General features: G+C 38.8%; 1 protein-coding gene across 2 annotated transcripts in view; it reads right to left on the bottom strand.

Moving 5' to 3' along the window:
- CPEB1 (cytoplasmic polyadenylation element binding protein 1) overlaps positions 1 to 15,706 on the bottom strand; it is a 171,714-nt gene that overhangs the window by 139,735 nt on the left and 16,273 nt on the right. The window contains exon 2 of one of the 2 annotated variants that reach the window (XM_006885137.1): positions 568 to 742. In XM_006885137.1, coding sequence (XP_006885199.1) covers positions 568 to 742 — 175 coding nt within the window. Of the gene's footprint in view, positions 1 to 567; positions 743 to 15,706 lie in introns of those variants that run through there. The other variant, XM_006885138.1, reaches the window with a different exon arrangement.

Genomic DNA, 15,706 nt, shown 5'->3' with positions numbered 1-15,706 from the left:
GTGGATTGATTCGGTGACTGAGATAATTGGAATGGGAGTGTCAGAGACAGTGCGATTGGCACAGGACAGAGTGGAGTTAGGGCTGTTGTACCTAGGGTCACTATGAGTCGCAAGCGACTCGACAGCACATAACAACAACAACAAATGTAAAATACCAATTTCAAAGTTTTATAACAAAAATTAACAATCTTTGTATTCCTTATATGTTGACAATACTTTAAATACCAGATTAAATAGTAAATTAACATTAATATAAATTACTATTAGTATTATTATGTCTTTTTCCTTTTATAATGTGGTCCACACTGCATTTCTCTATATACACTTTCCTATTAGACTTATCCTTTTTTACCCATTCTTCTTGTACATTGTAAAATATATTTGTATATTTTAATCAAAAGCAATCTTAACTCAAAGAGGGACACAATTTACAAAGTGAACCACAAAAAGGTTAAGTCTTTTAAAAAAAAAGTTTAAGTCTTGACTAAAAGTCATACATCAGAGACTTCATAAAGCAGCATCTCTGAATACAAGCCTAGTGTAGCCAAGTTTTAAAATATAAATCACCTGGTAAATGCTCATGAATTCCTCGATTTATGGGTGTAGTGCAGACTCTACTGAAATCCAGAGAATTATCCAATATGCCATTTATCCTTCGAAAGATACTGGCATTGCTACATGTGGACAGTGCAGGTGCTTCCTGGTTGTCCCAGCAATCTTTGATCCTTCCTGTCTCTTCTTCCTAGACATAAAGGAAAATATTTAAGAGTGAAAATAGGGTTTTCTATATACCTTTAGGAGATTTTGGCACACTTTTCTCTCAAACATAAGTTAAAGAGTTCCAACAACCTCAGCTTCCTAAGCTTTCTACATACACATTAAAACACTTAATGTGTTTTATTGCAGACAGAGTAATAGGGCTTGAGAAAGCCCTAACAGCGGGGAAGATGGTAAAATTATAAATACCTCAGTAACCTAGTAGGAACATATATAGGAGTCAGCACGGCAGGTAGCACCACAGGAACTGTAGAACTAGATATATGTGGTTCAGATTTTGGTTCTGAAGGCATATCCACAAAATGGAACATTTTTTGCCAATAAAAAGGAATGGTATAGTATGACCATGTCTCAGAATCATTAACACTAAATAAAAGCAGTGACAAAAGATTACATGTTACATGAGACCATTAAATAGAAAGTCCTCCAAAAGGAGCCCTAGTGTCAGAGTCTAACCTGCTAACTGTGAGGCTAGTGGTTTAAATTCGCCAGGTACTCCATGGGGGGAAACTGGGTAGTCTCTTCTCACAAAGATTTATAATCTTGGAAAACCAATGGAGGGTGGTCAATTGTGTGTTGGAACTGACTTACAGTATTGAGTTTGATTTTGTTTTTGGTAAAGTAGATTAATAGTGAGAAGGACTTGGGGTAGGACCTGTGGGGTCATAGCTAAACAAACAAGTTATGAGGTTTCCTTTGGGGATGATGAAAATATACTAAAATTATATCATGGTCATAGCTGTACAACTCTGTAAATATTACTGAAACCTATTGAAGTCTATAAAAAACTAAATTTTATGGTATGTAAATTCTATCTCAAAAGCTTTTAATACATCTTTTATCTGTCACTTTTTTGGCTGTGATGTCAAATTATTACGTAACCACTGGAGAATTCAGTACTCCTATTTGTAAAACTGGAAAAAGTATGCCTATTTTTTTCTTTTTCTTGTTGTGTACCACTGAAGTATGCCTATTTTCTTAAGTTATACTTAACACCAAATTTTTTATGGTGCATATACATACTCAGTACAATGCCTGGCATAGAATAGTTGCTATTTTTACATATCAAGGAATAATTATAAGAGAGAATGTAGCAAGCATTAAGAGTGCTGAGAAAGCATCCAAAGAGAATTAGCTAAGTTTATGCAATTCTATGTGCTAATTAAAAGTACATACAACTCTAATTACTGGCACAAGATACAATAGAGATATTACTGAATTTAAAAAGCAACCCAATACACCAAGATACATGAACTGAATCCTTAAAACAAAATTATTTTGTTATTCTTAATGTTAAGCAAACACCACCACCATTCACCAGATGCCCAATGCAGAGATCTAGATGTTATTCTTAATTTCCTTCACTCTCCACATCTAATGTCTGACATAATAAGGAATGAAATAAGGGCTGACAGATAAATCTTCTAACAGACGTCTCATCTCACCAGTTTTATAATTTCTAACCAACTTGGGAGGAAAACAAAAACTAGATCAAGTAAGAAAGCTGACACTTAAAATCTTTTCACTATTATTTTGGGGAAGAAAAAGAGGGAGGGGAATATCGCTCTTTAAAACCCAGGTAAGCTTGAGAATAACCAGAAGTTACACTGTCAAAATTTTCAAAATTCACTGTCATCTAGTTAGTTCCAACTCACAATGGCCCTCCATTGAGTTTCAAATACTGTAATTCTTAGCAGGAAGAGACTGTCTATCTTTCTCTCACAAAGGGGCTGTGAATTCAAACCTCTAAGGTCACACCAAAGCATCAGACTGCACCTTGACCTTAAAGGAACAAGCTCTTGAAAAGACTGCTATCTCTTGCAAGTCATGAGGATCATGAGAAAGGTAAAATCTTGCAAAGCTATTTTCTCAAACTCTCTCCATAGTTCACCATTTATAATGGTTAAATGAATTTACATCAGTCCTTTTTACAACTACAGATTTCTAAAAGGAATTCACTAAAGTTTAGGGAGCTCTGGTGGCCTAGTCTTAGAAATTCGTGCTGCTAAGTCAAGGGTGATGTGTCTCTGGTGGTTCAAATCCAATAGCACTCAGAAGAACGCACTCTCTTCCTGTACAATTTACAGATGCTGAAAGGTAAGTTATGAGTTTATTTTAACTCAACAGCAATGAGTGAGTGAAGATGTCTTAGCTGTCACTCAAGTTAAAATGTTAGAATTTGGTAAGCTCTGGTGGCCTGATGGCAAGAAGTTGCACTGCAATCCCAGAGGTACGCAGTTCAAATAAACCAAATGCTGTGCTGGAGAAGGAGGGATAATCTCCTCATATACCGGTCAGATCTGATTTGATGGTACACACACAAAAAATAATAAAATTAGGGGGAAAATGTTAGAATTTATAGTCTGCAACTCTTATGGTTGCATGTTTTACTCACAGCTCAACAAGCACTAACCAACTGCTTGCCATGTACACTGAGCGTCAGCAGAATATTAATATTAACCCAATCAAAAGCCATTTTTCTCAAATCTAGAATAGGAACTAAGATTTTATGTTATTAACCACCACAATACAAACTACAATCACCTATAAACATACAATCCTTAAGGTAACTCAGAGGAAAAGAATGTGCCTGAAAGTGAGGATAAAATTATGAAGAATATAAAACTGAAGGGCATTATAAAAAAGCAACTACTGAAGATAGAGAAGGAAAAAAGCAGGCTGGAAAGGCCTTCTTATATTCTGGCAAAGGGTTAGAACATACTGTGACAAATTCCTTTTAATACATATAATTAACCTGATTTTTATAAAACAGTTGTTATTGTATATAGCTGGAACATACATATTTTGCTGCTGTTCTTGGGTGTCAAAACTGTTTCCAACTCAGAGACATTCTCAATAGGATTTCCTATATAAACCTTTATAAGAAAAGATCACCAACTCTTTTTTTTCATTGAACTCCTCTCTATATATTTTTATGTCTGGGTTCCCAGACTTTGGTCAAGTTTAAGCCAAGTAAATGACAACTGTGAGTTTTTGGGGTATCAGAACCCTTGAAAATTGGCTTTTCTAGACATTGAGGTAGCCCCCGTTTACCGAGGCATGGTCTCCAGCTACCTTGATTGCAAACACATGCTTGCAAATCATCAACAGCCATGGGACCAATATAAAAGCACACTTTCCAACTGTGATAAAGGGCAACATGGTGGTGAGACTGTGAAGACACTGCCAGTGATGGTGGAGAGAGGGTGAAGAGACTGTGGCACAGCTGTGAAAGGTGTAACCAGAGGAACCCTGGAGATAAAAACACAGTTAAAGGTTTTGCTTACTGGATGACTGAAAGAAAAGCTGACTTGTAATGGCTCTAAATTAAAGGCCACACTTAATTTGCTTGCTGGATTACTGAAGGAACAGATGACTTAGAACTGCTCTTAGATACAGTTTGCTAGATTGAGCCAGAGGCTTCTTGTATTTGTGCTGAACTGAACCAGGACTGTCACTAATTGAGGAACTGTGCACCCTGTTAATCTGGCATGGGACTGGACTAAACCTAGACTTGCACTGAGATATTCTTTGTCTCCCCTACTCTCCAACCTACCTCCCTAATAAACCCCACAACTCTAAGTCAAGTCTGTAAGTCTTGCAATAAACACCAGACACAATGACTGGTAGAAATAGATGAAGAAGAACGTGAGGTTGTATGTTTGACCTTGTAGCAATTTTAGTACTATGGGTATTATGGATGGGGACAGTTCACCTTTATGAAGTGAGTAGAAACCAGACTCAGTCACCCTCACATTGTATTTGCACCTTTAACAGTTTTAGAAGACCACCAACAAATACATGAAAGATCCAAAGCACTAGAACCAGTGAGTAAAGCATCATCAGAGTAGAATAGGGAACACACATAGATTTCTAGAAGCCTTCTGGGATACACGTGCTTCCCTTAGGAGGAAGAGAAGGTTTAAGAACCTTGCCATCTCAATCAGCCTAACAAAATCTAATTTAGAAATAAATAACTTGCCATCCTGTCCCACCACCTCTCTCATTAGGAAGATGCATCACAACCTCTAAATTCAAAGGCAAATGACACCTGGAAAGCTTCCCTCTCCTCTCAAGTACACCAAATCAGAGATACAGTTTAAAATACCATGCAATTAAAATAAAAGCAAATGAGGTTATTTAATTCACATTCAGAACTACTCTAGCATATCAGTTAAGTACCAACAGCTTGCCTTGAGTAGTCAGTTCAGAGGTAGGAGAGAAAATCCAGCAATGTCAGATGGGCAAAATATCTACAACAATTATGTGCACAATGGGAATAATTTATCTCAGATTTTTGTGAATTAATATATGCAAAGTGATTAGTATACTGTCTGCCACATAATAATCACATGCTGAACAAATGAAAGTTATCACCATCATTATAACCCAAGATGGTGTCAGAGGTCACCACAGAGACCCTTAGGAAAAAATTTTGTTGTTGCTAGCTTCCTCTGACCTAGGTATCCCATGCACAATGTATCAAAACACTACCTACTCCTACCTCACTCCCAGGATCAACTGTGGATCAGAATTTTGGGATTCATAACATTTTCACTGGCAAATTGTTCTTGGAATCCATACTTCCTTTCCTTGGAGGACAACAGATATTTGCAACCAAACAGTTCTACTAGTTTATTTCCTGCCTTTAGAGTTCAAGCAGGCAGAACACTTTCTTTCTCTTTTCTATGTCTAGGTCCTTTCAGTTTAAAGTTGATAGGACTTCTACAAAGGTTCTTTATCAGATCTATCAGTCATAGGCAGATCTTTAGCAGAGAGATTGTGTGTCCTTCCTGGGGCACTCTTCAGTTTTTGTAAGACTCTCTGGCAGTAAAGGGAAGCAGGTGATGCCTCTCTAGGAGCTCAAATTCACCAGCAGTTCCATGACAGAAAGATAAGCAATCTCCCCCCATGTGATTTACAGCCTCAGAAAGGCTGCTGGACGGTTATTATGAGGTGGTTCCAACCAGATGGCAATGAGAGAAAGGGAAGTATGACCTCAACTATAGCGAGTTTCAACAGTAGCTCTGTGTGAAAAGATGGGCACTCTCCTCTCATGCAATTTTTAGCTTCCAAAAACTTACTATGAGTTGTTTCTAACTAGACAATAAAATGCTGTTATGTGGTGACAGGTAATTCATAGTAACCCTATGTACAACTGCTCTGAACCCTGCCCTAGCCTGAGCCAGTCTCACTGACTTCAACACACTTACCCAGTTATAGTGTCAATCCATCTCATCCAGGGTCTTTCTCTCCTGGGCTGTCCCTCCACCCTTCCAAGCACAAAGTATCTCTGCAAGGACAGATCCCTCCTGTCCACATGCTCAAAGTATTTGAGACACGAGTCTTAAAATACTTGCCTCCAAGGAGAAACTTGGTTTCATCCTCTCCAAGACAAACTTGTCTTCTTGCCAATCCGTCGTACGTTCAAGACTCTTCTCCAACACCACAACTCAAAGGCATCAACTTTTCTTTTGTCACTGTCCAGCTCTCTGATGCACAGCAAGTAACTGTGAAGATCAGGGCCTGGATCAGGCACACCTCAGCGTCTAGAATGACAATGTTGTTTCTCAGTACTCTGGAGAGGCCCTTGACTGCCGATTTTCCCAGTGCAATTTGTCTTTTGATTTCCTGACTGCTGGTGCCAAGAGTGTTGTTGTCAGTTGATTGTTGATTGTACTGTGCTGATGATGAACTGGTTCTGACTAGAGGGTGAGTTAGTATCTATTTATCCTAGTTTTTATAGGATAATTTTTCACATCTTGAAGTTCTTAACTCTTTTCATATTTCATCTTTTTCCTTGCATTTTAGTATAAGCAACAAGGAGAAAACACCACTCCTTTTATGATTTTGCTTAGGATTATCCTCAGCTACCATCTAAGTTACTCACAAGTTCTTTCTTCTGTAAAAATTCTAATTCAGATATAAATTCTTTAGCATTTTATAACAAAGATCGCCTTTCTTACAAGTTCATTTCTTTTTAAGTCTTATCAGAAGAATACTGAACACCCACAATTCTCACTGTTTATGGTAACAGCTTTTTCCATAGCCCTGAAGATTATTATGAGCTTTGGTAAGAATTACTTTTAACATCTATAAATCTCCCAAAGAATCCTTTAAGAAAATCTAGGCTTTTGCTATCAAAATAAAATCGAAACCTACTACACTTGAGTTAATTCAAATTCATGGAAACCCACTGGTTTGGGTTTTTTTTTAACCCATGAGGTGATTTTATTACAAATTCAATTATGAAGAATTAAAGTATTACTTTACCCTAAAAGTTAGCCACCAATCTGCAGTACGTGGCTTCCAAATAAATTCATTAGAGGTCAGAAGGTGAACAGACTGAGATTCTTAAAGTTGTTGTGTACTGTCAAGTCAGAACCAACCCTCCAGCTGACCCTCCAGCAGGTTTTCAGATAAGTTAATCACACAAGAAGAGACTGCCCATCCTTCTCCCACAGAGTAACCGGTTGCCTCGATCTGCGTGCCTTCAGGATTACAGCGCAGCTTCTTGCCACTAGGCCACCAAAGCTCCTTGAGATTCACATAAAGATGTAGATATCTATGGAAAGAGATTGCGTAATTTTTCTCCTGCAGAGTGAATGGCAGATTCAAACGGCCAACCTAAGTTAACTGTCCAACATAAAATGTGCTACACTACCAGGGCTCTTACTATCACATACAACAAATTTTACCAGTCTTGACCCTATCCCAAAGATCTTTCCTTACTTTAGGTATTTGTTACAACAGCATCTCACTCCACTGGTACCAAATTCTGTCTTACCTATCTGTTGTTGGTGGTGGTGGTGGTGTTATGGGTCGTGGAGTCACCTGCAACCCGCAGCGACCCTATGTACAGCAGCTCTGAACCCTGCCCTATCCTGAGCCAGTCTGACTAGTTCTGACACAATAGCCTCCACTGCTCCAGTTACTTTATCCATCCATCTCATGGGGGGCATTCCTCTCCTGGATTTTCCCTCTACCCTTCCAAGCATGATGTCCTTTTCCAAGTACCAGTCTCTCCTGGCCACCTGCCTAAAGTTAGTGAGACACAGCTTCAAAATCCTAGCATCCAAGGAGAAATTTCAAGAAGAGTTTCGCTCTCTCCAAGACAGACCTATTTGTTTTCTTGGTCAATCATAGTATGTTAAAGACTCTTCTCCAACACCACAACTCAAAGGTATCAATTTTTCTTCTGTCATCATTAGTCAATGTCCAGTTCTCTGAAGTGTAACAAGTAATTTGAAGACCATGGCATTGATTAGGTGCACCTTAAGTCTCTAGGCTGACATCATTGCTTTTCAGTACTCAGGAAGAGGTCCCTGACAGCAGATTTTCCTAATGCAATTTGTCTTTTGATTTCCTGACTGCTGATGTTAAGAGTGCTGACTGTGGAGCTGAGCAAGCTGTAATTATTAACAACTTCAATCTCTTCTCCATCTATCATGGTGCTGTCAATCGGCCCAGTGGTGAGAATCATTGTCTTCTTCATGTTGAGATTCCGTCCATATTGAAGACTAGAGTCCCTGACCTTCTTCAGCAAGCACTTGAGTTCCTCCTCAGTTTCAGCAATCAAGGTTGTGTCATCTACATAATATAGGTTGTTGATGAGTCTTCCTCCAAACTTGATGTTACATTCCTCCTCATAAAGCCCTGCCTCCCACGATTTTTTTCTGCATATATAGCACTACCCTAATGCCACAGTGGAAGGTTTCTCAAAACAGAAATTCTCACTGTTTTGGAGTCAAAGTCCAAATCAGAGTCTTGTCAATGCTGATAATACTCTCAAGGTTCGTATTCCCAGTTCTTCAGCTTTAGATGACCTTTACTTGGCAACAGTCTTCCTCTCTATGTGCATTTATGTTTGTCTATTTTGTTCTTTTGCTTAACTCAAAAGTAATTCAGTTTACAGAGGGTAGTTCATAGCAACAGGCACACACATAAAAAAGAAGAAAATTTAATGATCCAACTCATCACCTTCATCAAATAGCAAAAAAAAACAACAAACTGAACCTACAGCCTTTAGAAGAAATCATAAGGACAAGAGCTGACATCAATGAGATAGAAAACAGAAAAAAAAAACCAAACCCTAAACCTATCAATAAGACCAGGAGTTGGTTTTTCAAAAGGGTAAATAAAATTTACAAACCACTGGCAAACTTAGCAAAAGAAGAAAAGACACAGATAATTCGATTAAGAAATGATAGAGGTGACATGACAAGAGAACCAGATAAAATTAAATCTTTAATATCAGAATACTATGAAAAGCTATACTCTGATAAATTCGGAAATCTAGAAGATAGGGACAAAACCCTTGAAACTCATGCCATACTCAGATTGATAAAGACAGATACAGAACATTTGGAAAGACACATCACAAAAGAAGAAATTGAAAAGGTCATAAAAAGAATTCCTGAAAGAAAAATGCTGGGCCAGATGGCGTCACAGCTGAATTCTACCAAACATTCAGAGAGTATCTATCACCAATTCTACTTATTTCAAAAAAATTTTAAAAAAGGAACAGTCCAGAGTCATTCTATGAAGCATGCATAACTCTAATACCAAAACTAGGCAAAGAAATTACCTAGAAAGAAAACTACACACCAGTATCTCTCCTGAATATAGATGCAAAAGACCTTAACAAAATCCTAGCCAACAGAATCCAAAAGCACATAAAATAATTCACCATGACCAAGTTGAATTCATAACAAGTATGCAAGGATGGTTCAACATAAGAAAAACAATCAACATAATTCACCATATTAACAAAGTAAATAACAAGAACAATATCATCATAGCAACTGATATACAGAAAAGGCATTTGACAAAATCCAACACCCCTTTCTGATAAAGACACTCAGGAAAATTGGAATAGAAGAGAATTTCCACAACAGAGTAAAAAGTGTATATGCAAAACCAAGAACATCATTCTCAATGGAGAAACACTAAAAGCATTTTCCTTGAGACCAGGGACCAGACAAGGATGTCCACAGTCACCACTTCTATTTAATATTGTAGGAAGTGCTCACTAGAACACTATGACAAGAGAAGGAAATAAAAGGCATCCAGATCAGCAAAGAGATGATTAAACTATCACTATATGCAGAAGATATGAGAGTGTAACCAGAAAACCCCAAAGGTTCAACAAAAAACTGTTAAGACTGTGTAGGCCAATTTAGCAGAGTGTCAGAACATAATATCAATACCAAAAATCAGTGGGATTTCTCTATAGTAACAAAGAGAACTCAGAAAAGGAAACCAAGAAAGCAATATAATTTACAATAGCCAACCACAAATTGAGATATTTTGGAGTGAACCTAATTAGAGATACAAAAGATCTATATAAAGAAAACTACAAAACATTTCTGCAAGACACAATAAAAGACCTAAAGAAATGAAAAAATGTTCCCTGTTCATGGATAGGAAGACTCAATGTTGTGAAAATTATAATCCTACCAAAAGCAAACTACATGTTCAACGCAGATATCAATACAGATACCAAATTAATATTTCAAGGAAACTGACTCATTTTTCTGGAGAGGCAAAAGACCCTGAATAAGCTAAACATTTCTGATAAAGAAAAATGAAGTGGGAGGCCTAGTACTCCTTGACCTCAAAACCTACTACACAGTGACAATAACCAAAACAACATGGTACTGGTACAATGACAGTCACATAGACCAATGGAACAGAATTGAGAATATAGAAACAGGCGCATCTATCTATGGTCAACTTATATTCAACAAGAAAATAAAACTTAACAAATAGGGAAATGACAACCTCATCAACAAATGGAGCTGGCAAAACCGAACTGCTACCTGCAGAAAGCTGAAACAGGTTCCACATTTCATACCATACACAAAAATCAATTCAAGGTGGATCAGAGATCTGGGAGTAAAGTCCAAAACCATAAAGTTCATAAGAGAAAAACTGTGATCAAGCTTTACAGAATGCCTAGTCTGCAGCATAAAGAGACTGCCAAACACAGCCAGAAATGCACACTCTAAAGAGGATAAAACTGATGAATGGGACCTTCTTTTTTGCCTTGACATATATAGTATTTATTGAATCATTTACATAAAATTTACGTTGTCATAGAATTCTTTTTTTTCCTAATCAACAAATTGCAGGTTGTTAGGTTAATATACTGTAATTTGCTGAACCATTTGCTATTACAGCATTTTGCAATGACCATTTTCTTCTTTTTAAATTAATTTTAATGAATGTTTACAGAGGTTTTGGATTTCCATACATTCATTGCTGCATTATTCTCCCTGACCAGCCCTCCCCCCAGTTCGCTCTTCTCTTTGAAAAGTAAAAGAAAAATTATTTCACTGGTATAGAATCCCCCCTCCTGCCCCAGTACACTCTACAATGCAACCTTCATTCTGGACTCTTGTCATAAACATAATACCCAATCATGTATCGCTTTCAAACAGTTCTCTCCCTCATCTGTTTCAATGTATTATACATCATTTATCCAATTTTTCTCTGTCTCACCCCAACCCTAATGTCAGTCCTGTTCTACAATAGTGGAACCATGCAGCACCTGTCCTTTTGTGACTGAGATATTTCATAATGTACTCCAAGGTCACCCATTTTGAGTAATATTGCATGAGTTCCTTGTTTTTCAATGCAGCATAGTATTCCATTGTGTGAATATACCACAGCTTCTCTGTCCATTCATTTGTTGAAGGGCACTTAGGTTGTTTCCAAAGCTGCAATAAACATGGGTGTGTATGTATCTGCCTGGGTGGCAGTTATGGTTTCTTTAGGGTATATTCCCAGTAATGGAATTGCTGGGTCAAATGGTATTTCTATTTGCAACTTTTTGAGAAAGTGCCATTCTGCCTTCCACAGTGGTTGCACCATTTTATACTCCCACCAACAGTGAATAAGGGTTCCAGTTTCTCCCCAACCTCGCCAGCATTTGTTGTCTGCAAATGGGATCTTATAAAGATTAAATCTCTGTATGCATCAAAAACATTTTCCAACAGGGTAAAAAGAAAATCTATCAACTGGGAACATTGGGGAATACGTTCTCAGACAAGAGTCTCACGACCACAGTTTAGAGAACACTCCTGGGCCTCCATAAGAAAAAGACTGATAACTCAGTTATAAAACAGGCAAAAGACATGGAAAGATTTTCACAGAGGAAAATATTTGAATGGCCAACAGACACATGAAACAATGCTCCAAATCACTGGCAGTAAGAGAGATGCAAATAAAAAAATACAGTGAGGTACCATTTCATCCCAGGAGCAGTGGCAAAGTTTAAAAGGCAAGCTAGTAATAAATGTTGGAGAAGATATGGAGAGATAGGAACTCCTATACACTGTTGGTGGGATTTTAAAATGGTACAACCACTCTGGAAGGCAGTTTGTCGCTTCCTCAAGGAGCTGAACATAGAAATTCCGCATGACCCAAATATTCCACTACTTGGAATATACACCAAGAGAATGAGAAACTGCAGAAGAAATGGAGACATGTACACCAATATTCAGAGCAACATTATTCACCATCTCAAGAATAAGGAAACAGCCCAAATATCCAACCACAATCGAAAGGATTGAGAATTTATGGTACATTTATAAAATGGACTACTACACAGCATACAGGAGCAATGATTTTGTAAATGACTACATAACTTGGGAAAGACTGGAGAACATTATGTTTAGTGAACAAACTCAGTCTCATAAGGACAAATACTGCATAAAACCATTACTGTAGAATGAGTATGAGGATCCAGGAGGGGCGGGAGGGTAGAAGAGGGATGAGGATGGGCAGGAGTGGGATGGTTAATTACAGGGTTATATAATTTGATGGAGGGGTGGTGAAGAAAATGAAAAAGATCTTGTGTGAAAAACAATGTTATCTGAACTCTGCAAATAAACCAGTAAAAAATTTCATAAAAAGTAACTGAGTTTGTTGTTGTTAAGTGCCATCAAGTTGCAGGTGACTCATCGACCCTATAAAGGAGAGTCCTCGACGCTTGGGTGCCTTTCATCCTCTCTCCAGGTTCATAGGGTTTCTGGAGGCAAGCTATTACGGAAGTGGATGCCACTCCTTCCAAGCTTGTTTTAATCGGGGAGCTCCACCCCATTTTCTGTCTGCACTGGGTAACCAACCACTAACGCATCTGACACATTAGTGTCACAGTGTTCAGCCTCAGAGCAACCAGTTCATCTGTCTGCTCTGCCAACCCCCTCACGGGCCCAAAAAACCACAAGTGCCCAGAGCCCTCAAACCTACGGCGCCTCAAGAAGCCAGAGTCCGGATTCAGCTAACATTAAATATCCCAAGACCCTAAGTAGGCTTGACCTTTCATTGTCTTACCAGGCTGGCACGCCCAAATTTAGTATTTACTTTATTCAGACTGATGCGGCCTCCAAATAAGGTTATAAGTACAGACAAGGTTTAGGATTTCAACATAATCTTTTGAAAATACTATTCAATACATAACAGTTTATGGACTGAGTTAATACTTACTGTTGTTGTTATGTGCCATCGAGTCGTTTGCAACTCATAGCGACCCTCTGTACAACAGCCCTAAACCCTGCTCTATCCTGTGCCAAGCCTCTGACACACCCATCCCAATTACCCCAGTCACTGAATCAATCCACCTCATAGAGGATCTTCCCCTCCTGTGCTGTCCCTCTACCCTACCAAGCATGATGTCCCTCTCCAAGGACCTGTTCCTCCTTACAACATGTCCAAAGTATGTCAGACGAAGCCCCAGAATCCTTGCCTCCAAGGAGCAGCCTGGTTTAACCCTCTTCAGGATCAATCTGTTTTCTTGGCAGTCCATGGTACATTCAATACTCTTCAGAACCACAGCTCAAAGGCATCAATACTCCTATCCTCCCTAGTCATTGTCCAACTCTCTGATGCATAACAAGTGATGGCAAAGACCATGGCCTATACCAGGCACACCTTAGTCTCCAGATAGACACCGTTGCTCTTGAGTACTTTAGAGAGTTCCCTAACAGCAGACTTTCCCATCGCAATACATTTTTTTATTTCCTGGCTACTGGTGCCAAGAGTGCCGACCGTGGAGCCGAGCAAATTGAAGCTGTGAACAATCTCAATCTCTTCACCATCCATCCTGATGCTATCAATTGGTCCAATGGTGAGAATCTTTGTCTTCTTGACATTGAGCCTCAGTCCATACTGAAGGCTGCAGTCCTTGACCATCTGCAGCAAGTGCATGAGGTCCTCCTCAGTTTTGGCAAGCAAGGTTGTGTCGTCTGCATAAAGCAGATTGTTAATAGATCTCCCACCAATCCTGACGCCACACTTCTCATAGAACCCAGCCTCTCGGATAATCTCCTCTGCATACAGGTTGAAAAGGTATGGAGATAGGACGCATCCCTGGTGTATGCCCATCCCAATTCTGGAGCATGCACTGTTTCCCTGCTCTGTTCTGACGACTGCTTCTTGGTCCAAGTATAGGTTTCGCGTTAGAACAATCAAGTGTTCTGGGATTCCCCTTCTTCTCAGAGTCAGCCACAGTTTGTTATGATCCACACAGTCAAATGCCTTTGCATAATCAATGAAACACAGATAGACATTCTTCTGGTATTCCCTGCTTTCAGCTAAGATCCATCTAACATCAGCTACAATATCCCTAGTACCACGACCCCTTCTAAACCCAGCCTGGACTTATTTTTACATGACAAAAAAACAAGTTTCTTCGTTATTCAAGATAGCTTTTTCCTTGGTTATTTTTACTACTACCTTATAGTTTCCAGTAATACATCTTGTCATAAAGTGAGATAGTCTGCACCTTCTTTTCACCTTTACTTGGACTTTCATTACAAACAGGGAAGTATGCTGTAAGACCTATCAAAGGCTATTAGAAAACCCAAGCCTTAATACTCAGGAATCAGAAAAATTACTACTTGGTAGTGTTGGAAGAAAGAAAAAAACCACCCAGTAATTACTTTTCAATTTCATGCTCAAGATATGATATAATCACTAGCTAAAATTGGTCTTAACAGAAAACTAGCTCTGTCTTATCTATTGTAACAGAGAATGACTAATGAGGAATCGCTTCAGGTACAATTATACATTAGAGCAAGTCTCAGTTTTCTCCATTACACAAGTTTTAACACTACTATCATGAAACAATGATTTCCTATAGCAGTGATCCTCAATTGGGATACAAATGGGGATGAGGAGGAGACATTTAGGGGAAACTTGTGAATAACTCTTTTGCATCGTATAAAGAACACAGGCTTTAAAGTACAAGTTCTACTACAATTTCTAAGACAAGTTTGTGGGAACACTAATGAGAATATCTAGAGTACATGGTCATTACAACTTTAGCATTGAAACTCTTTTTATGTGTCATACTGTTAGCTATGTTGTTGCTGTTACGTGCTGTTGAGTCACCTGCAACTCTTAGCAACCCTATATACAGCAGCTCTGAAGCTTGCCCTATCCTGAGCCAGTCTCACTGACTCTGACACATCTATCCCACATCCCTAGTAACTGTATTAATCCATCTCATCTGGGGTGGTCTTCTGTGCTGTCCCTCCACCCTTCCGAGCATGTTTTTCTTCAAAGATTGGTCCCTCCTGGCCACATGCCCAAGTATGTGAGACAGAGCTTCAAAATCCTAACCTCTAAGGAGAAACTTGGTTTTACCCTACCCAAGACAGACTTATTTGTTTCTTTGGTGGTTGATGGTATGTCAAAACTCTTCTCCAGCACCACAACTCAAAGACATCAATTCTTCTTCGGTCATCAAGTAACTGTGAAGACCCTGTCTTGAATCAAGAGCACCTGAGTCTCTAGACTGACATCTTAGCTTCTCAGTACTCTGGAAAGGTCCTTGACAGCAGATTTACCTAATGCAATTCTTTTTTTTCCTGACTGCTGGTGCCAAGAATGCTGACTGTGGGGTCAAGGAAGCTCTAACTGT

This window comes from Elephantulus edwardii, unplaced genomic scaffold (assembly GCF_000299155.1).
Source record: "Elephantulus edwardii isolate Elephantulus edwardi_28Jun2011 unplaced genomic scaffold, EleEdw1.0 scaffold00041, whole genome shotgun sequence".
NCBI lineage: Eukaryota > Metazoa > Chordata > Mammalia > Macroscelidea > Macroscelididae > Elephantulus > Elephantulus edwardii.
Note: the sequence above shows the minus strand (reverse complement) of the source record. Positions and strands in the feature narration are given on the sequence as shown.